Source organism: Podarcis gaigeae (genome assembly GCF_964106915.1).
Source record: "Podarcis gaigeae genome assembly, chromosome: 1".
NCBI lineage: Eukaryota > Metazoa > Chordata > Lepidosauria > Squamata > Lacertidae > Podarcis > Podarcis gaigeae.
This window is the reverse complement of record NC_139678.1, coordinates 79,386,919-79,409,524: the sequence shown is the minus strand read 5'-3', so window position 1 is coordinate 79,409,524 and position 22,606 is coordinate 79,386,919. Positions and strand designations below refer to the sequence as shown.

At 44.3% G+C, this 22,606-nt stretch overlaps 1 protein-coding gene across 5 annotated transcripts in view; it reads left to right on the top strand.

Moving 5' to 3' along the window:
• B4GALNT4 (beta-1,4-N-acetyl-galactosaminyltransferase 4) overlaps positions 1 to 22,606 on the top strand; it is a 165,628-nt gene that overhangs the window by 93,501 nt on the left and 49,521 nt on the right. For all 5 annotated transcript variants that reach the window (XM_083756136.1, XM_083756138.1, XM_083756140.1 and 2 more), the window contains exons 2-3: positions 787 to 902; positions 21,024 to 21,134. In XM_083756136.1, the coding sequence (XP_083612262.1) occupies positions 787 to 902; positions 21,024 to 21,134 (227 nt within the window). The remainder of the gene's footprint in view (positions 1 to 786; positions 903 to 21,023; positions 21,135 to 22,606) is intronic.

Sequence of the window (22,606 nt, the reverse complement as noted above, 5' to 3'; positions counted from 1 at the left end):
GAAAAATAAGCATGTTTATAACCTGCTTTCTAAAAAACAGTATATTGTGGGGAACATTGAACCTTTCAGAAATTTGGGGGAGAAACAAGCAACAATATGAGAGAGAGTATATGTGTTAAAGGTCACAATATTGCATAAGCTTTGAGGGTGAGGGTTGCCACATGTCACTAATGAAATTTATAGGCAGTAGGCAAAATAAGGAGCCATGACATTTGTTCAAGAGCATTGTACACAGACCTTGGAATAGCCGCCTCTACCTGAGGAGAAATAATAATTAATAAAAACAGTTTCCCGGTGAGAAACTGGTATAGTTGGATTACTGAAGAAAATGTGAAATCCCCATAACAAAGGTTCTGCTTTGAGGAAGGAGATATCAAAACTCAAAATACCAAATGAGAGATGGTGGTACTTTACTGCAATATAAATTAACCACCTGGAAAGGTTTTGAGATAGCCAAAGGTGATTAGTGATCCAAGCACTGGAGGCATTTTCAAGAATTGTCAGGTTTAAAACAAAAGAACCCCAACAACTCCAAAACCTGTTTAGTACTGCATCAGTTTAGGCTGCCATTTCAGAAGCAGAGTGCATAAATGTGGGCTGCTAGATCATGACCTGGTTACTTTCAGAATCCTCTCTTGAGACATGAGGCACACATGCTCTTCTAACTTCTGAACCTGAAGTATAGAGCTGCTGCCTTTTGATGGCTGTGGGGTATGGGTTGGTAGGGGCCATGGCTTCTCTGCTGTCCTCTCATGCCCTACGGTGCATCTGCTTTTTCTTTTGCAGATGGTGAGCGACTGGGCGAGGTGACAGACCCTGGCAGGCATGCGGCGGGGGCCCATGCATCCTCTCCTCATAGGAAGGCTGAGGACTCCAGCGAGAGCCGGGAGGACGACCAGATGGTAATCTCACTTGCGCCTGGCTTCTTGCTTTCTGTGTTTTGTATGCTAATTAGAAAATAAGTTTCCTAACAGTTTTTGTTTGGGAGATGGAGATATCTCTGCCGCATCACTGTGATTTACTCTGCATACTAGGAGAAGGGCAGTGGAGGAAAGGCAGCGGTTCCTAATCCCAGGTACTTAGACCGTATGATGTCACACACCCAACAGGTGAGGGTGGTTTGCAAAGAAGCCTGGTGCACCTAATTAGGCCTTTGAGCTGGAGGTCCACCACCACTGCAGTAGAGGAAGGGGCAAGGTGTTGTATCTGATGTCATGCAGAGTTTCTCTGAAGTTCTGTGTCACTGTGTGGATGAGACCCCACCTGTCCTCTCCTCTCCTCTTCTGAGCTTGGCGGTGGTGGGGGCTTCTCTTTCATGGTGTTGGGAGCAACTTCATAGATGAGTTCTCACTTTCCCCCCAAGCTTTAAGTTGTAAGAACCTCACAGGCATGCCTAGGGCAAGGTCAGTGAGAGACCCCTTGTTTTTCTCAGGAGCCTGAAGGGGCTCTCCTGACCTCATATTGTCCTTGAAGATGGTAGGATGTCTTTGAGTTATTTATCTACTTCCTAAGCCTCTCCAAAGCCCATGCAACAGGCAGGAACAGCCCGTTCACCCTGCCAAAACCTCTAGGCTCTGGAAAAGGGCATAGGTTGTTACAAGGTTGAAATATGCACTTACCATTGGCGAGCTGCCACACACATTTGCAGGCACTTGTCAATTTCTTACCTGGGCATTATAGACTAGATGCAGATATACCTTTGAATGTGAGGTACTGATCTGTTCTTTGAAGGCCTGTGACAGGCTGTTCGCTCTATTATTTAGACCAGGCTTCCTCAAACTCGGCCCTCCAGATGTTTTTGGCCTACAACTCCCATGATCCCTAGCTAGCAGGACCGGTGGTCAGGGATGGTGGGAATTGTAGTCTCAAAACATCTGGAGGGCTAGGTTTGAGGAAGCCTGATTTAGACTTACTCTAATCCAAAGGCAGGAGGTGGTTTAGGTATATTTTTCAATCTGTTGCTTATAATTCAATACACTCAGACAAAATTTAAAAATCTCTCCAGAAAACCACATTTACGTTAATCGTTCTTTCCAGCGTGCTATATCACTTCCCAGTTTCACCGTTTCCCATATTGTTCCCTTGCCTTTCTCCCATGGAATTTCCTCCATTGCTGCAACCCATATTTTCTCCAGGCATGGGAATCTTGAAAAGGGGCAGGAACAAACACCTATTGAAGATGGATCAATGGGGCAGGGGTCTGCTGTCACTGACAGTTAACATAAGGTAGGGACAAGATAAATAGTGACACTAGCTTTTAAAAAAAAAGCAGTCCCTGCTGCGTAGGGACTCGGTGATGCTCAGCATTGTGGCCACAGAATGTGTCCTTTGGTAAATATCACTGTGAATGTAAAGGGCCTAGATTGCCACACATAGAGCATTGTTATGCGTCTCTTTTTGCTTGAGCGTGATTGCCCTTTGAGCAGTGACTCATTGGAGTTGGCATTTCTTCGTAGGATAAAAGGGGGGTATTGGCAGTGCTTCTGCCTGCTGAAGGTGCACAGCTTCTCTGTTAGCTCCCCTATAATGCTGGTTAGTATGCATTCATTGTCCCTTTAGGGCAATATATTGCTTTATGATTCAGACATTGGCTGTTCCCAGCATTGGGCCAGTTTCCCCTGGCAGGTTGTGTATGACAAGAGGTTTGTGTATGTGGAAGGGAAACGGACTGTGTCACCACCTGCCCCTGGCGCTTCCCTCATTATGGTAGCAGTGAATTTGCACCTTCAGAACAGAGAAGGAAATATCGACAACACTGGACTCAAAATAATGCAGAACAATTAGCGTAAGCTGAGGAGAGTGTGGTATGTCACACACCCACGTACATGACACAACTGAGTCCTGTGCAGAGGCAATAAATCATAACATTTAACAATATGTTGATTATATGTCCTTAGAGACTGGGGAAGAGTGAGACTTAAAGAGAATATACCTTTTCATGCGGATGCAAACACATTTTACTGTTGCAGCCTGCACTTCAGGCAAAGGCAGAATCTGCTCTCTCGTGCTAGAAGCACAACCATTTTTGTTGACCCTATTTGTGCCCCCCAGACTTTGGGAGAAGTCTTTTTTTTATAAAAAAATTTATTGAGTTTTCACATTTTATATAGACATAACAAACACACAAAGACACAGACAAACATGTACAATTTCAAATTCTTACTTTCATAACCCCATTCTCTGACTTCCCCGCATCCCCCCTTCATGCATCCTAGTTCCAATAGTTAGTTCAGCAAGTTCTTATCTCCTTTCTTTACAATATTATTATCATTTTTAAAAAAAACTTAGTTCTTCTTAATTATCCAATTTTAACTTACACAGATCCATTATAATCATTACATCCTTTCCAAAGGTCGACCTAAATTCCCTTCCAACAATTTCTCAATTATCATATTAGTTACTAAACATAATAACTAGACATAAAAATCATAACCTTATAAGAAAATTCTCACCCCCCCTCTTTCCAGGTTTCGATCCCCCAAAGAGGTGTCCATAATATCAGTTCTTAGCCTGGATTTCTCATGTCCGAGGCCTTCAAATCTCTATCAGTCCCTCTTCGTCGGTTTTGTTGGTAATCTTTTATGTTGGCCACCAAGTCTCGAAGGAGCTCTATCCCAATAAGATCAGTGTTTCTTCCAACCAGCCCTCCATATTCGAAAGCGGAGTCCCGATCCTGTTTCTTACTTCTTTTAAGTCCAAATAATCCGAATGTCCCAAGGGCTCCCTCTTTCATCTTGCACAAATTTGTAGTCCATAATTCTTTCAGTCCCCCATAAGGGGATCTCTCTCTTCTTCATCCTTGCTTTTCAGCCAGATTCTCATTGTCCATATCTTATTTTATTTGTATTCCCCATTTGTAGGTTTTTGGTTGGCCTTTTCCTCCTGAAATATCTCAGCTCCTCCTTCCCTCTCCTCTGACTCTGAAAATATCTCTTCTGGTTCAGCTGCAGAGTTTTCTTTTGTCACGTCTTCTAGTTCAGCTGCAGAGTTTTCTTTTATCAAGTCCTTAACACAGGCAACAGAATTGCTTACTTTAGAATTCAAGGTCACAATCATTGTAGTCAAAGCTGTGCTCTGGTCTTGAAGTTTTCCCACAAGAAAAAACATTTTTTCCAACTCGGCCTGTAATTTTCCATCTGCAGCCATTGTAGTGCCTCAGAATCCCCCCTAGAGGGATTCTTGTTACTTAGTAATCCTTCTCCAGCAATCAATTACTATTACTTATTTCAGTGTTTCCCAACCTTGGGCCTCCAGCTGTTTTTGAACAACAATTCCCATCATCCCTGACCACTGGTCTTGCTAGCTAGGGATGATGGGAGTTGTAGTCCAAAAACAGCTGGAGGCCCAAGGTTGGGAAACACTGACTTATTTCTTCATTGTTTCCAACAACTTTGAATCAAATGTAACCCATCTGGTCTGCAAAATAGGTAACAGATTTTTCTAGCTTAAACAGTTCGTTTGACAGCTCGTTTGACAGCTGTCAAATTCCTTCTGTCTCCTCAACAGGCTCACTCGCGGATCGCTCCCAGGTCTGGGGGGGGTTACACATCAACTTCTGAAATTCAGTTCTTAACCTCCGGCTCAAAACTTCTGATGTCAGTTGTGGAATTAATCACTTTTATCTCACACAGAGAAAGGTAGTCTCTCCACCTTAGTTATCCGGTTCTTGCTTTAAGTGTCTGCAAAAAGGGGGGGTGCGGACTTCCTTTTTAACACTCCCCTGATCGTACCAAATTCAAGGAGAAAGAAATTTTCAAATCCAAATTCCGTACTACTCACGGGTTATTTCTTTTTGAGTCCAAATGTTCAAGGAAAAAAGTCAGCGCTCTTCGGCCATGGCTCGCGGCTTCACTCCACTGAAGTAGCGGTCTACTCACAGTACCACGCCACTCTCCGTACCCTCTCCAAAGCCTTTAAAAAGGCTCTTCATGGGTCGGGGGGGCGCTTAAGGTGCCCGCCGAGTCACCAAGTCCGCAGGCTTCAGCGCCTGTGGTTTCTAAGGGTCCCCGCGTCGCCGCCGCGGCAAGACCCGTCTTCAGTAGAGCCGATTCCCTCCGGAGCTCGGAGGGAATCCGCCATTACCCGATTGCGCTAACCCGGAAGTCCCCACTTTGGGAGAAGTCTTGAAGAACAAGTCTTTAAAATATGAATCTGCTTAGGTATTCCAACGTATGTATAACTTATATATATTGGCTTTTCATAACACCTGGAATTTTATTTTCATTTTTTTTAAAAGTAATATTTATTTGAATTTTATTTTCATTCTGGGTGTTGTTTTTTTTTAAAAAGAACTGGGATAGTGGTGAAATCAATGCCTTCCGGGTTTTCCTCCCCATTGTTCCTCTGTTTTATTTTTTTCTATTTCTATATGCATTTTTCTTTGCTACACTTATCACTTTTACTGTCTTTTCTATGTGTCCATGTTAATAAAAATAAATAAGAAAGAAAGAAATCAATGAGGGGATGGATGATAGGAAGAGAGCACAGTAAGTGTGTTTTCAGAATTCATAACCATAAAGGGTAAATTCATTTACTTATACAAATTTTCCTCTCTAACAATAGTCCCAACCCTTTAACTACCCCCCCCCCTAAAACCCTGCCATTGATCTCATTAAAAGCCTGATGGAACAAAAACTCCTTATTCTTGTATCACATTTTTACAGTGGTGGCTTCCCATATCATGCTTGTAGACCAAATGCAGTCATGCAGAGCATGAGAGCTGAACTACACATCCAGAAATTTCACACTGCACAGCCCTCCTTGGACTGTATTAATTCAAGCTGCAGATGGAATGATTGCATGTCCAAGTGCTTTCCATGTAAAAACAGCATCAAGAACAACAAACTGACAACCAAAATGAAACAAACAAAACACTTCCTCCATGAAGAAAACCTGTATGTCGGAAAAGGATGGTTTGGCATAGCCTCACTTCTTCATCAAAAGCTCGTTTTCTATGTGCCAGAGAGAGCTTTTATGTGGATAGCATTCCAACATGTAGCACCCTCCCTCTCTGCATTCTGAATTTGTGCAAATTTAAGGAAGTCATATTTCAGGATATTTCTGAACATGTTGGCTGAGAGTGGTTCTCTTAATACTTCACACTTGTTTAGATGTATACAAAAACCATTTTTATTTTCCAATTAGATTGCATTTTGCTACACAAGGGAGAGTAATTGTTAGAGAGAATAGCAGCCATATGGATCGTTTGAGGCCCATTTTAAAGCCATTGTGCTGAACAAAATTCAAGGAGATAATTCAAAGTTAATTTGTTTTCGTCCCTTTTTCCTGGGTGTAAGTAACACATTGTGCGACAGGACATCCTTCTGTTGTAATTTGGCTTGTCTGCCCTTCCTTACAGCCCTTGTTCATTACAAAACACAAGATGTTTGTGCTCCTGGTGCCAATACCCACCCTTTCCTGCCCTGCCTAAATTTGAGAATTGGCCCCTTTTCTTGAGAGCAAGGGCTTTGCCAACTTCTCCCTGACACATGAGCAGCAGCTAAAGGGCCAATCACCCAAGGCAAAAGTTGAAAGGACTTGTGTTGTCGAAAACCACCAGCAAGGGTCCAATAGTATTTTCCTCATTTCCTGTCAGGGCAGGTGATGGGCGCTGGTCAGCAATAACTCACAAGGCATCAGTGAGCTCTTTATTCAAAGAAACAAAACAGTTTAGGCCTAGTGAGCACAGCAACTCTTCCCAGTAGATCTTGCCCCCATGAGGCAGTTGCAAGGAATGAAGGTCCCTGCCTTCCCACAGCTCTCTGTCTCCTCCCCGCATGGTCATTCACAAGCATTTAGAGGCTCCATGTTGTCTGTCTTTGCTCCACCCTCTTCATACCTCTGTGGGTTCTGGGAGAACAGTGGGAAGGTGAGTTGGTCACAGCAGGAGGGGGAGACTCCTTGGCTTCTTCAGCACCATGTCTCATCTGAGCCTCCCTCCTCTCCAGCCTCTGCTTCTGTGTCTGTTTCTGGACTGCTCTCTGCCATAGATCTTCCTGCTCACTAAACCCTGTTGCCTCTTCAGCTTCTGACACCTCCTTCTCCCAGTCTGCTCCCTCTTCTCCTTCTGACCACTCATCATCGTCCCACTACCAATTTCCTGGCTCTGAGCCTTCTTACCTTGGGGTTCGCTAGCTGGTGCCTCCCACCACTCCTCTGCATCCAGCTAGTCCATGACATTTCCTTGGCCAAAGATTGATCTAGACCTGCAAGCCAAGGGGAAGCTTGCTGGACTCCAGTTCCCTAAGCATGGCTGCTTCACCCAAATGTCAAAAAGCAAAATGAAGGACAGACATTTGTTTTTCTGCTAAAAGGTTAGGAACTGGCCTGTTGAAAGTATAGCAAGTAGCTAATAAGTGGAAGAGAAATAATCCATGAATTGTTCTTTTCATTGTTTAGTAACAATTCTTTATGCTTTCAGTCTCTCACATTCCTCTGTGCTCAGGAGTTAAGAGTCTCTTATCCAGCACTGTGAACTGGAACATATTCAAAACTACTATCACATTTAAAAAAAAATTTTTTTTTTACTGGCAGCAGTGCTTTTGTAGCGTACAAAGCAAATGAGAAATGTGGTTGCTAAATGCTGATCTAGAGATACTAGTAGTGTTTTGGTTTTCTGGATCCCACCTTTTGGTGTTGGCTACAGTTGTTGTAGCCCAGGGGTAGGCAACCTAAGGCCTGTGGTCCGGATGCGGCCCAATCACCTTCTCAATCTGGCCCATGGACTGGCTGGGAATCAGCATGTTTTTACGTGAGTAGAGTGTGTGCTTTTATTTAAAATGCATCTCTGGGTTATTCGTGGGGCATAGGAATTTGTTCAGTTCCCCCCCCCCCAAAAAAATATAGTCCGGCCCACCACTTGGTCTGAGGGACGGTGGACCGGCCCACGGCTGAAAAAGGCTGCTGACCCCTATTGTAGGCTTTCTTGCCTTTCTCTTATACACTTTTTATTATCATCATTCTATTTATTGTATTTTCAGTCTTTACAAATAGAAAGTACTTAAACAATAGTGATAGAAATGTATACACTTGTAAGATCCCCCCCCCACACAAATAAGACATTTTGACATCAACCATGAGAAGGGGATCGTATTACACATTTGCAAAAGATTTCAAGAGGAAGAAAACATGTTATTTTTAAATGTTCCACGCAAGGAGGATACATTTGTTTACTGTGAGGCCACTAATATTTTGTGGAGAAATAATGTTGGGGAAAGCAGGGGGATAACTGCACTTTCTTAATAACCAAATGTTGTGGTCTGAGTGTTTGGTGGGGGATGCAATAATCCACATGGTGCTGGTTTTGACCTTTAAAGCCCTATGTGGCCTAGGACCCTCGTACCTACGGAACCGCCTCTCCTGGTATGCCCCGAGGAGGACCTTAAGGTCCATAAATAGCAACACTTTGGAGGTTCCGAGCCTTAAGGAGGTTAGATTGGTTTCAACTAGGGCCAGGGCCTTTTCAGCACTGGCCCCGACTTGATGGAACACTCTGTCACAAGAGACCAGGGCCCTGCGGAATTTGACATCTTTCCACAAGGCCTGCAAGATGGAGCTGTTCCGCCTGGCCTTCGGCTTGGACTCACTCTGACCCCTTATATGGGATTTGGTATATAAATTTTCCCTTGGCTTTTTTGCGGGCCCATGTAGGACCAGCATGGATAGCTGGCTCAGGTGAATATCTAATGTTTCCTCCCTTTATGGTCTTGATTTATGGGCTATTACTAAAATGAGGCTGCATTTTAAGCTGTATTTTAATTAACTTTTTTCCCCTATTACATTTTATTGTAATTTATACTGGTGTTAGCTGCCCTGAGCCCGGCCCTGGGCGGGGAAGGCGGGGTATAAATAAAAATTTATTATTATTCAAATACATCAAAATAAACAGGTGCAGGCATCAGTCACAGTGGGCCCTCTGGGGAGCTTAGTCTTGGCACTTGCCTGAGGGCATAGGAGCCAACTCCTAGGAGCTGAGGTCCCTTTGCACCCCCAGTAAACTATTTGAGGGACCCCCTAATGTTGATGGACATTGCCATTCAAAGGGTGTGTGCGCTGTGTCTTATGATCAGTTATGCAGAGCAGGGCTTACCTGGGCGCCCCCAATATTTTATTCAAGATGGCACCCCTACCTGACTGAGGGTGCTGAGAATTGAGGCTAGCCCTGGCTTTTAACATAATATAGTCAGAACAACAGGCAAAATAACCACACAACAAAATAACAAAGACAAAACAGCTGATAAACCTAATCCAGATTAAAAAGTCAGGACAAATCAACAGATCGAATGCTTACCAGGAAAAGAAAAGCATTTGTATTGTAGTGGAAGGCCATTAAAGAGGGGGCCAGATGGGTCTGTCTGTGGAGGGAGTTCAACAAAGACGACCCTCTCTCTCCCTTCTCTGGTGGTTAGTCACTGCTATTTCAGGCTACTTCAGGCCCCATCGGTTAGGATTCTTTTGCCCCAGTGTGCATCTCACTGCTTACACCAAGCCTTATTCACAATTTTGTTTCCAGTTCACCAAACCTGGAGAGGCCCTTGTGAAACCCTTCGCTGCCTGCTTGGGTTTTTGCCACCCCAAATACTTTGGTGATGTTCACAGACTTAGCTGCTTTATTGCTGACTCCAGATCATGTAGGTTAGATAGCACTGGTCTGCAATACAGATCTCAGTATTTCACTCCATTGCAGAAATTATTTATACCACCACTTATATAGCTGCACTCATACTGTGGGTGAGGGATTGCTCCGAAATTACTGTGCCTATCTTTCACCCACAGGTAGAGTGAACTGCACGCAGTCATTTGCACAGCCCTGATGCCTGGCTACAGAGGGCTAGTTTTTTGTTCAGAAGTTTGAGGTAATGAATATATCTGAATCCCAACGAGAGTAAGAAAAGCTGTTCCAAGGCAGCCACATGGAGAAATGAGGCTGGGGAGAACCAAGGCAGTGGCTGATAATAAATGCTGTAAACAAAAGGGAGCCCATTAGGATGCACAGTGTTAAAGAAATAATTAGCCAACTTTGTCGAAGTGAGCTAATTAAAGCCCCAGAGGAAAGGAACACAATGCCCTCTGAAGGCATTATTAAGGAGACAACATAATAGCGCTGTGATTGTTTTAAAAAGGAAGAATTTCTTCCGCTGCTTTGGCATCTTAGCTGTTAACTATGCACAGAGTTTGTCTCAAGAAGCTGCTGAGTTTGAAGATGTGGGGAGGAGGGTGGACTTGCCACTGGGAGCCGCATTTGTGCTTGTTGAAAGGAGGGGTGTCTTGTTTCCCTCTTCCAGACATGGCATATTTTAACAGCTCCTCCCACTAGCATTGGGGGGAAGGGGGAGATGGCTGCACACATGCATAGCTTCTGTGGTACCAATCCCACAGGGCCAATCCTGACCCTTCACCAAGGGACCAGACGCAGCAACCTCAGGCTAGCAGTTCAAAAACCCTATTTCTCACAATCTGATTGGTACGCAGTTTGCAGCTGGGTCTCAAAATGTGGAGGATAGCACAGATTTGATAGAAGAAGCTGAATAAATTTACTTTTTTCACACTCACTCACTCACACATGCACACATACACACACATTCCCCCCCCCCTTTTTTTCCTTAGTGTGCCTGAAGCGGTGGCAGATTAAAGGGCCTCTGTGTTCTTCAGCAGAAAAGACCAAAAGGTTCTTCTCTTACAGCTGCCAAGAGAAATTTGGAGGTTGGGGGTGGGAGAAAGAGAGCACTCTATTGAAGGAGCTATGGCCAGTCCAGGCACTGTCTCCGTGCCACAGCTATTATAAATTTGTTTCTCACAAAGGCCCCTGCAAAGTAATGCATCACAGAATTTTGTAATGGTAGGGTAAAAGTTTCCATCTCTCTCTCTCTGACGTTGTATTTGTTTTGGACCCATGGAATAAATTTCAAGGTTTGCTTCTTGAAGCAGAGTGAACTTTCCCCACTTCCCGAATATATAGAGGAAGCTATTCAGAGCTAGGCTACTCTGATCCAAGTAAATTCTCAGGTTTTGTGGGAATCCAGTTTTGTTTGTTTAAGAAGGAGGGGCAAAGGCAAGGGGAATGGCTGCCGTTTGCTCTTGAATGCTGAGGTTTTCTGTCTTGGAACATAGTGCAGCCTTCCCTGACCTGGCGCCCTCCAGAGGTGTTGAACTACAATTCCCAGCAGTCTTACCTAGCACAATACTACTGGCTGGACTGGTGAAGCCATAGTTACAACCATTTGGAGGACATCAGGTTGGCATTAACAGGTTTGCTTGGCCCAGCTCAGCCTTCTCTTGTAGAGCTTGTCCATTCTGGCCTCAACTTTCCAGATACTGAGTGATAAATACACAGTTGTTACTCATTTGTTGCCAGAGATCCAAAGTTCCCCCTACTACCTTCTCAGCTTGTCCATCTGTTATGTGGACGCTGCAGTATATTGTCTTTGGAACAGTGCAAGGCTCTTTCTCTCCTCTTTCTCTCTCGCCTCTCTCTCCAGCTAGTATTTCCATACCTTATGGGTTCAGCTAGCTCATAGCATGTGACATCTGTACAGTGATTATGCAAATACTATGGGCACCTATTTGCAGATCTGATGAGTCACACACACACCACCACGACTTTGAAGGGGTGTGTGTGTGTGTGTTTATTCTCACAAGGATTCCCGGTCAGAAGAGAAACCCAAGCAAACATCAGCAGAACCACATCCCTGCAATGCATCTCATTTTTAAAAGACAATAGCAGCTTATCCTGTTTAAACTCTCTCTCTCTCTCTCTCTCTCTCTCTCTCTCTCTCTCTCTCTCTCTCTCCCCTGGTGGTCTTCTTTGCACCAAGGCTACCTTCCCCCTGCTTTGTTTCATGGAAACAGGATACTGAATTACACCAGTGCTGAATCCATGATGGCACTACTCCCCCACCCCCACCCTGTTGTCCTAAAGAAAGACACTTTAGATCTTTTCTCTTGTGCCAATAGCAAATGGGTTTCACAGGCATACTATAAGGCAGGAAAAGAGAAGGGACGCACAGATAGTTTAATTCCTGGAACTTCTCTGGCCTCTGGGAAGTGCCAGACAATTCACCCAGGCTTCACACTTTGTTCTTTGCCTGTGTGGTCTATAATGAAATGCGCTCCATAGGCCAATGGCTCAAGTCCCTGTCCCCACCGCAGACTATGAGGTGGACTGGAGAGAGCTGCTGTTGCTTTCAAAGATTTGCTGCAGTTGGCCTTCTTCATAGCTCTAAGAGTCACCCTTGCAGCAAGCAGCATAAACAGTTGATGGTCCTACAGCCCACACACCCAGTGAGCAAGGGCAAGAAGTCAGTTATTTTTATTAACTGATATAACCTGCAGCTGTAAGCTTGGTATGTGGGTTAAAGGGAAGGCATGAGTGGTTCCAGCACGGTTTTCTCTCTCTCTGTTAATTTGCTCCATGGCAGCATTGTAGCCCACTTTCCACTGGAACAACAGGGGCAATAAGGGCTTCCTTGACACAACTGGATTAGTCTGTTAATGGTACAAATGGCATCCTGGCAGTGTCTGCTGAAAGCCGATGTAGGAGTTCATAAAGCTTATTTTGCTTGGAGGTAGCCGTGTGTGGGAATCTACGATTGTGCTCCTTCCACTCCAGAGCATTTCTAAAGTCATCTAATGTACAGAGTGTCTCTGAAATAAAAATCAATAGAAACTTTTCATCCAAAAATGGGGCTGCTTTGTCCCCTGGAGGGTTTATTTCTGCACACTGCTCAAAAATGACAGGGCCTTCAACAAAAGAACCATTTCTGCTTCTCTTAACATTTCTGCTTATCGAATGACATGCTTTTAAGCTGGACCTACTTCTGCCTTGATATAATGTCAAAGACACCTTCTATCTAGGCCTCTGTATTTCTTCAGCCAGCAGGCCACTGAAATCATGGGCACCAAAAGCTCAGGAGGAGCAGAGGTCAAAGACAAGGTGTCAGTGCAAAGGACCCAGCCTGCGACCTTATCCATCAGTGGCTTCTTGCTGAGAGTTCAAAAGGTTTCAACATCAAGGGCAGGCCCATGGCTAATTTCAGCCACAAAGCATTTCTCCTAGCAGGAAGGGCTCATTGGTATTCACCTGTGGTGTAAGGAATAAGGATAGGCTATTGCTAGAAACTTGCTAGAACATACACCCTGAGGATACGGCTCACAATTGAGAGACACAGTCAGGATTAGAACTGCTCCTTGCAACATTAATGATGCATTGATTCAGAATGCCTTGCCTGGCAACCTCTTGTATGCTGGCTGTGAGTTCCTTGGCAGGAGAATAGAGTACAGCTTTAACAAATAGAAATATTGATATTAGCATGAAAATTACCTGACCTATGTCATTTTGAGTTTTGTCTCAATAATGTCTCAGAAAACTAAATTCTGCAGACTTCCGGGTCTATTTTTATCTTATTTTGATAGATACCAAGTTAACCAGGGTTTTACATATAGTCCTTTTGAGATTTTTGTACTACAGTTAATTCTAAACAGACCTTCCCCAACATGGTAATATTTTGTACTATAGCTCCCATCAGTCATAGACAGCATGGCCATGGTAGTTGGGGCTGATGGGAATTGTAGTCAAAAACTTCTGGAAAGCACTAGATATGGGGAAAGATGGTTGACAAAATCATATGAGATGTGCTCTAGTTGCAGAAAAATGAACTGCAAACATTTGAATTGGGCAGAATCTAACCACCAGAGGGCAGTAGTGTGCTCATGCTAGACTAAAAAAAGCAATAATTTTGTTTTGTTTTTTTAATTTTTTAAAAAGAAGAACACTGTGTAATTTTAAAAAGAAAATTCTGTCCAGCCAGTTTTATCAATGAGATGAGATTTGTAAAGAACCTGACACATGAAGGCTGCAGTTCTAGACATACTTTCTAGGGAGTCAGAGCTTACTGAGCACAGTGGCACTTGCTCTGAGTAAGATTACCCTGCAAGTATTAAAAAATACATACTAATTCCAGTCCCACCTTGTTTGAAAGCAGATGCCCTGCATACCACATACTGCATACTTGTTGAGGAAGGGAAAGGTGTAGGAGCTGCCAGAGAGATATTGAGCTGTATTCACAATAGCACTAAAGAGAACATTCTATCAGTGAAAGGATTTCTCCTTGTATGACCAAACATTCTCCGCTCCTCTCCCCTCGTGTGCCCCCCTAAACCTGTGGCCATTTCCCCAACCTTCTGGAGCAGATCTGGAGATGGCACAGGGCACACATGGTGTGGGGAGAAGAGAGGGAGACACCCTGCTGTGCTAGTGCTCATTCTTGTACAAATGCAACTGTTTAGCTTCATCCTGCCAAAATCACACCCACATGGGCAGAGCCAGTTGCCATAAGAGCTGTTACCTGCTGAAGCAAATGGCAAGGGGGTATATCTTCCACCCAGTTTTTGAATGTGTACACACATCAGTGTTTGGGTATCTGAGCTTCCCTCCTACCTCAAAGTGACTCAGAATGTCACAGTCTCTTTGGTGAGTGGCAATGCTTGCTTTGCGTTTGCAGGTGCTCCACAGTGCGTGTCTCCTTGACTATTTTCCTAGCAACGTTTGCATGCATCTGGGACAGGTCTGTAAAACATAATCATTCTAAAATGGAGAAAAGCTTCACTGTTTCTGTCATATGTGGAACATCCACTTGTCTGACCTAGTTGATAGCCTTGCACAGAATAGTTTTATGGAGAGAAAAAGCTACCTGCAAAGCTTCCTTTCTGCTGAGGGGAAATCTGGTTAGTTTTATAATCTGTTGGAGAAAGGGCCTACAACTGCTTGGAGGCTGAACCGAAGGAAGCCTCTTGCCTCTTTAAGCCCTTCTGAGGAAACAGAACTGGTTTTGCCACAAGAAGCCCCACAGACCCACATACTAATCTTGGCTGTTAATAAGCTTTTACTGTTTCATTTTTATTATTTCCCAGAGAGAGGCTTAGGAATTACTTCATCCTACTCCACAAGCAGCACAGTGAAATAATGTGTGTATTTCCCTCTTTCCTTATTTATTACATAAAGGTGAGCTGCAGACTAATCCATCTCTATTGTGAGAGACAAACCCAGAATTGGATTAATATAATCCTTTAAAAAAGAAGGGAGACCCAGGAGGGCATTTTGCCGCCCTACATGTGCCAATCTCTTTTAGTAAGTGGAGGGTTTTTTTTGGGGGGGGGAATTGCCCAAGGAGCTTGTGGGGCTCGGGAGGCTGCAAGCGCTTCCTGTGTTAATTCAATGAAGGCAGCTCACTTTTGACCACATTCTGCTATCTTTTTGTTACCAAATGATTAATGTTATTACAGCTTCTTTTCTTCGGCTCGCTAGAGCTGATTGCTGGATTCGTGAGGAAATGTCACATTCTTACTTCACCTTAACTCCTGTCAACTGCAGTTGTGTTGAATTCCCCTTGTTGAATTTCATAATCATCATCCTAAATAATTTTATTATTTTTACCCTGCCCATCTGGCTGGGTTTCCCCAGCTACTCTGGGCGGCTCCCAACAGAACACTAAAAACAGAATAAAACTTCAAACATTAAAAACTTCCCTAAATAGGGCTGCCTTCGGATGTCTTCTAAAAGTCAGATAGTTGTTTATTTCCTTGACATCTGATGGGAGGGCACTCCATGCTAATAGTCATCACCAACCACATTCTGTCTATACCGTGGCATCGTAGTCCTCATGACTGCAAATAACATGAATATGTGTTGGCCAAAACTTCTAGCAACAAACAAGTTGCCCAGCTTGCAGTTAACCAGCAAAATAGGAAGCCTTTTTATTTTAGAAATCTATGTCCATTTTTTTTTGTAAAAACCCCCAGTGGCTCACAGTAAAACATATTATTAATAGCAGGTGTTCGGTGTGTGACCTTGCAGTGAATCTCTGTGAGCAAGCTGTGTTTCTCCGCATTCATGAAGTAGGGTTATCAATATTTACTTGACGTTTAAGTTTTATAACAAACTGCTTAGAGTTCTATTGGCACAGAAAAATCCATAGAACGAAGTTTCTGAAAACTGAGCCCCCTGTGCCCAGAGTGGCTGATGCATCTCTTGAATACCCACCCACTAAAGAAAGCAGCGATGCTGCTAGTGACACAACAAAGTGGAATTCCACAAAGGATGTTTATGTGATTAGACAACTGCTGGGTGAGTGGGCAGAGGAAGCGCTGAATGGAAGGGATGGGTTACTAGGGCCCTTTACAAGCTGCTATCAATTATCACCCAAACAATCAATAAGCCACTCTTCAGAGCCCAATGGTTACTGAGCAAATCTGTTTTAAACACAAAGCTGAAAAGGGGAGATGGTGAAAGTGAGCAAAATATCGAACTATCCTGCTCTCCTGTTTGTTTTTTAAAGCTAGAATGAACGTCTGTAACACAGTTGGCTTCATCATGGCAGATGTCACAATTAGACGGCAGTGCTATTGCTAATTCTAAGCAGAGTATATCCACCCACCTTTTATTCTCTTCCTACTTGTGTGGAGTCGAGGTGGGCTGCAACTTGCTCTAATTTTTACGTTATCTCAGCTGTGCGGCAGGAACTGCAATAGCATTGCCCTCCTCCTTATGCCACTTAGGTTGTGTGAAAGTCCTGGATTATGCTGGAGGAGCCAAGTAGCTAGTGCCAGCTCTGGGTTTGAGTGTGTCCTGGACACACACTTATATTGATGAGCCGATGCATGAAAGAGCAGCAAACCTAACTTTTTAAAAATTACTTTATTTTTGTGTTATGTGTGTTTGGGAGGGGTGCTTGTGTGATTCTTTGCCTCAGGTACCAGAATAACTTGGCAAAATAACCTTGGTTTGTGTGTGGGAGGGGACACTTAACTGCGCCACCTCACCGCGGGCAGAATAATGGATCAGACCACCCTTGCAAATAGACCCAGGTAAGTTGGACTAGCATGGGTTGTGAAGGGCTTTGGTGTGTATATTATGAAGTAATGGGCCTGCTCAGCTTTGCTAAGTGAAGATCTATGACTAACTGGAGCCTCAAGTGTCTGACTGGCATGTTTGTGTATAATAAAAACATTAGGCACTAATTCTCCTCAGCATTTCCTTTGAGCTTCTGGGGAGAAGTTGTGGCAAGAGATCTTAGTAATCATGAATTCTGATATTGTCTTGAGCCATTGAGACCTAAATCTATATTACTTTGGGGGATCCCAGTGACTATGTCGTCTTGGTGGGCTCCTGCGCAAGGGTCCATGAGCCACAGTGTGCCAACTGCAGCTGGGTGTGAATGGCATTTGTGTCACAGTCAGCCACAGCCTCAGCACTCGAGAGGGGCAACTTGAGGTGCCCGTTTCCTCATAGCTCATCTTTCATACCAGATCACTTTTCCTTCCTGCCCTTTTTCATTTCCCCCAAATGTATAAATATTCAGGAGCATGTGCGTAGCTGCCATGCATGTTTGTCCTCAGACCTGTGATGGTATTCAGAATGCTGTTTTATTAAAGGCAAAGGGTTTTGTTGCCCTGGAACTCGGCCTGTCTCAGTGCCAAAGTGGAAATTGCAAAATGGGGCATTTCCATATTAATCCTCATCCCTACCCAAGACCTTTTGTCATATCAGTTCCCAGGCAGCATGTATTTGGCCTGCACATAAGAGGCGGGCAGTCCCTTGCTTGCTTCTGAAGAGATGTCTGAACTAAGTGGAAGTCGGCTCAGAAATAATAGTATTAGATGTGGCTGCCATCAAAGGCTTTTTGTTCCTTGTCCTGGCTGGATGATGCTATAATAATCTCTGCTGCTTGTGTGTGTGAAGATTTCTCTCTTAGAGGTTTGATCACACACTTTAAACAGAGAGGGAGGACACAGAGCAATATTTGGGAGAAGGCTCACGGCGTGTAGCCAAGAGCCATGCTGAGAAGCAGAGGCTATAGGAGCCATTTTGCTTCCAGATAAGTGCAGGGATGTGTCGTGTATCAAGAGACCTTGAGCTTGTGGCAAAGGGCATGGCAATACCGCTATTCCACCAGCATATGGGAACTGTCTCAGGGTGAGCTCATCATCTTCACAAAGTGGGGAGTGTGGCATTGTCTCTGTTATTCAGATGTCAGATCTGAGGAAAACGGAGTAAGATGCTTGATCAACGTCGTGCCACATGTTGGCATAAATTGGGTGGCAGCCACTGAGAATCTTGGTTCTGGCAGGCCCTTGATCATTCCAGTCTCTGGCTCATCCTAAGACAATAACATTCTTGTGCAGTTCATCCTCAGAAACAGCTGCTTTTATGTGGAATGCAGAAAACTGCCCTACACTAGGTCAGACCATTGGTCCATCTGGTTCTCCAGGGTTTCAAACAGGAGTCTTTCCCAGATTTACCTAGAAATGTGAGAGATTGAACCCATGGCCTCCTGTATGCAGTGTGTATGCTTCCACCTTGGAGCTAGCACTCCTCACCTCAGAGTTCTTCCACGTTCTTTGTGAGCAGCAGACCTCCGCCCTGCACACCCCATCTTCCCATGTTAGTAATACAGATCACCAGCTCTTTTACAATATATGCTCAAGGCTAACAGGAAGGTAGGAAGGCTTCGACAGAGATCTATTCCACGCTTAGCAGGTAAGTATGGTCCAACAGCCAGCAGATTGTTATAACTGCAGGTCTACCAGGAAACATTGCTGACTTTTGGACATGCTCAACCTTTCTGGGATAGTGAGAGAAGGCTCTATGGAGCCCTTCAATGGAGGGACAGAAGAAATTGTGTCTTTGCATGGGCTCACCACCCAAGCCCACAAAGCTCAAAATTTAGACTTGGAGTGAGATCAAATAGTCACTACTATGTGCTGGCTATGTCGAAACTTTCTTTGCTGCGGTTCTGTTCATATGGATATCCTGCTACCTTTAGCCTCTGACTGCATGATAAGCCGAACATCTCTATGTATACCCACACCCAGATTTTTTTTAGTAATTTAGGGACCATTCTCATGTTTGGGATGGAGATGAATGGCTGGCTAGTCAGAGCCAGTTGTAAAGTGCCCGGAATACAGATAAGTATTAATGTGCTTCCATTCTTAAGCTGGTGTGGGCTGCCCACAGGGAGGGTCTGGGGAAGAGGTGAGAGATACCCTGCTGATCTCAAGCCTCAGAGGTGGTTTATGCTTCCTCTACTCTTCACTAGTTGCAGCTGGCTGAGAATTAATTCTGCCAGACTAGGAGTTTGACAAGGAGTCATTTATCACAGGCTAAGGCTTTTGTTTCCTCCTTTGAGTACCCTGATCGGCTGAGTAATTCGTCTCTGTATAATGAGGACTGGATGGCACAACCTGATTGGGGCAGGCCTGAGTCATTTCCTGCCTGCCTCCGCATGCAAATGGGCCCCAAAGAGTCAGAGGGCACCCCATAATATCTCCTCTTCTCTTGCACACTTTCCACATACATTCTCCAAGTCTTTTTTCCTGAATATTTTTTATTTTTTCAATGGTGTCTTTTATGCATCAGTGCTACATGTGTGCACCTATATGTTGTCTCTTGTCTTCAGAATGGATATTGTTCATTTTCCACGGTGAGTCACATTCTGCCGTGTTATATTCTCTTTGCTCTTGTCCTGAAGCCACCCTGGGATCTCTTCACATTTTGAAGCACCTCCGCTCTGTTTGTCCCTGAAGTTCAGAAACTAGATTTTAAATTCTTTGTGAGATAGGATCAGGTATGAGCTGTGTCCTGGTGAGAAAGTGGAGACAGTCTTGCAAGATAGGAAGCAGCGCCAGACAGTTAACACCATCCCGCTTGTAGCACACCACTTGGGAGTGTTATTACATGCACTCAGTAAAGCGGAAGATATCCGGGGGGGGGGGGGTTAATCAAGGGTATATCCTAGCCAGCAATAGTCTACTCACTGGAAATGTAAGAACTCCATAAGAAATAGCTTTAAAACCCAACTATAAACATTTGGAAGTAAGTTCCATTGTTTCATGGAGACATTTACTTCCAAATAATTAAACTTAGGATCACAGATTTTGCATGTTCATTCAAAACACAAGGTTTTGCATGTTTATTCAAAAGCAAGTCCCATTGATTTTATGGAAATACTCTGTGTTGACTCTAAACATACCTTGCCTCTCCATGTAGTAGTAGTAGTAGTAGTAGTAGTAGTAGTAGTAGTAGTAATAATAATAATAATATACCCCGCACATCTGGCTGGGTTTCCCCAACCACTCTGGGCGGCTTCCAACAAAATATTAAAAATACAATAAAACATCAAACATTAAAAACTTCCCTAAACAGGGCTGTTGAATTTGGAGTGCGGAGGTGAGGTCAGTTTCATGTCATAGGCATAAAAAAGAAACTGCAAATACTACTTATCCTTTGATAAGTAGTGTGCGATTCCATTTGTTATATCTCACTCATCCTCCCAAGAAATTCCTTTGATGCAGAATCTGTGGGAGGTCCTGATAGGGTTCTAACCAAATGCACATGAGGTACTACTAACCTGGGTGGGCTACTAGCCACAATGGCTATGCTCCTCCTCTACTGTTAGAGGCAGTATGCCTCTTAAATACCACTTGCTGAGAATTATAGGTGGGCAGAGTGCTGTTGCACACAGGTCCTGCTTGGGTGCTTCCCAGCAGGCAGCTTGGTTGACCTCTGAGATCAGGTTGCTGGACTAGATGGGCCATTCTCCTGAGCCAACAGGGTTCTTCCTATATGTTCTTATGGTAAAGGTGCTCAAAATGATTTTTTCCTCCTCCTCTTTGTTTCTGGATATAATACCCCCCCACCCCTGCAACTTCCCTGTCCCTACACTGTGGACTGAGGTAATTTCAATTATTTGCAAGATTCTACTTTGGAGGAGAATGATGATTTCCGTATGACATTAATGCATGAACTCCTACACTGGGTGCTGAGGTGACTTCCATGAAGCCAAACAATTTAGTACTGCAGATAATTGATCCTGTCAAGCAGAGAGCATGTTGCGCTGGCAATAGCTAATAATAGAAATGACATTAGTACTTTCCGTTTTGTTCTCTCACCTGGGCCCTTTATGGGATTCATCCCACTTGGTGCTGAATTTGCTGTTGTTGCTTCTCCTCCTCCTCCTCCCTTCTTACAGACTGAAGAGCAAGGGGTTGATGGTTGGTTTTCAAAAAGACATGGCCTTGACAGAGCTGGAAGACCCCCAAAGCCAAACGTAACCAGACATGTTCTGCCGTGGAGCGAGCAGGTAAGCTGAACAAAGCACATTTTCAAGGAAGGGAGGTAATCTGGAGGGGCGGGGTGGTTTGCACAGGGGAAGTTTGGAAAATGATACTAATTGTGCAGTTACCAGCTGTGTGCAAAGGTGAAATCATTGGGCACAATTCTGATTAATAACCTTAATTAAGTCCCAGTGAAATGAATAACTGTGTAAGAGCAGTACTGACCCTCTTGCCCAGTTCCTGTTCATTTCAGTGATGCTTCAAGGAATAGTTTCACAATGGATTGTGGCCTTTCGCTTCACTCCTACTTTGTCCTCCGAAATAGTGCACCTACAAAGGATGCTTTAAGCAGAGGCCATCTGTCTCAGGCCAGGAGATGTGAGTAGATGACCCATAAGGTCTACTTGTGCCATATGATTTAATGAAATCTAATAATAAAGCTTGAGATACCAGCCAGCAATTCCTCTCTTACAGTATTTGAACCCTTCTTGAACTGCACACTAATAACAACTGAACGCAGTTTTTAGATATTGATGCAGAGAAAATTACAGACACACATAATTAGACCAGGCACCCAAGGCAGATCAGAGGCCAGTGTGCATTCACTCCATCCTGCTCCATCACATTTGGTCCAGCCCATTTCACACTGATTTCCCAGCACTGTTTTACTTTTGTCAGTTCAGGGTAAAGCCCACCCTGGATTGACTGACACCTGCGCCTGTGCATCTGCCTGCTTAATGCACTCATGCATTATTCAGCCATCATTCTGCCTGCCACCATGAAAAGCATCAGGAAGGTCCCGAAGAACTGTGGCAGGGAAGCTGTTGTTAGTGGGATGCACTGAGATGCCCGAGAGGGTAGGTGCTGAGCGATGCTTATGGGAGGAGGATGCAGTTTGATCACAGAGCCAGACCTGGGAGTTGCATCGCAAATGAGCAAATCCCACAGATCAGTAAGCACCATCAGCAGCCAGGCAAAAGAAGTCTGGGACATGCTGTGGCACATAATGGGCTTTGTTCGTTGATTTGTCAAGTGGTTAGGTCTCATTATCGGTGAGGTTTCACGGGAGGCTGGTCAGCATCCTCAGTAGCTTGGTGCAAAATAGCAACCCTGATGTACATGACACCTATTGAGTAGTCAATCCTAAAACGTTTAGCCTCTCTTTCCAAAGAAGGTTCCCTGATGGCTGTGGGGAAGATCGTTTACTACAGACTGGTGGTGCAATGCATACCAGTTGGGGGGCTGCGTGGTGCCTTCTTCAGCTGCCCCATTGGAAGGGAAATCCCTCCCCCTCTCATGATATCCTTCCCAGCAGCTTCTGTTTTCTTCAGCTCCTGTGGATTAGTTAAGCACCATTGACTTCACTAAAGTGGCACATCTGCACCAGCTGATGATCCAGCCCTCCATTTGAAGCGCACAACAATGCCCAGAGGGAGCAGCAGCTGAGATGTGCCAGATTTTGATCCACAGACTTGAATCTAGGAAGCAGGGGTGGTCA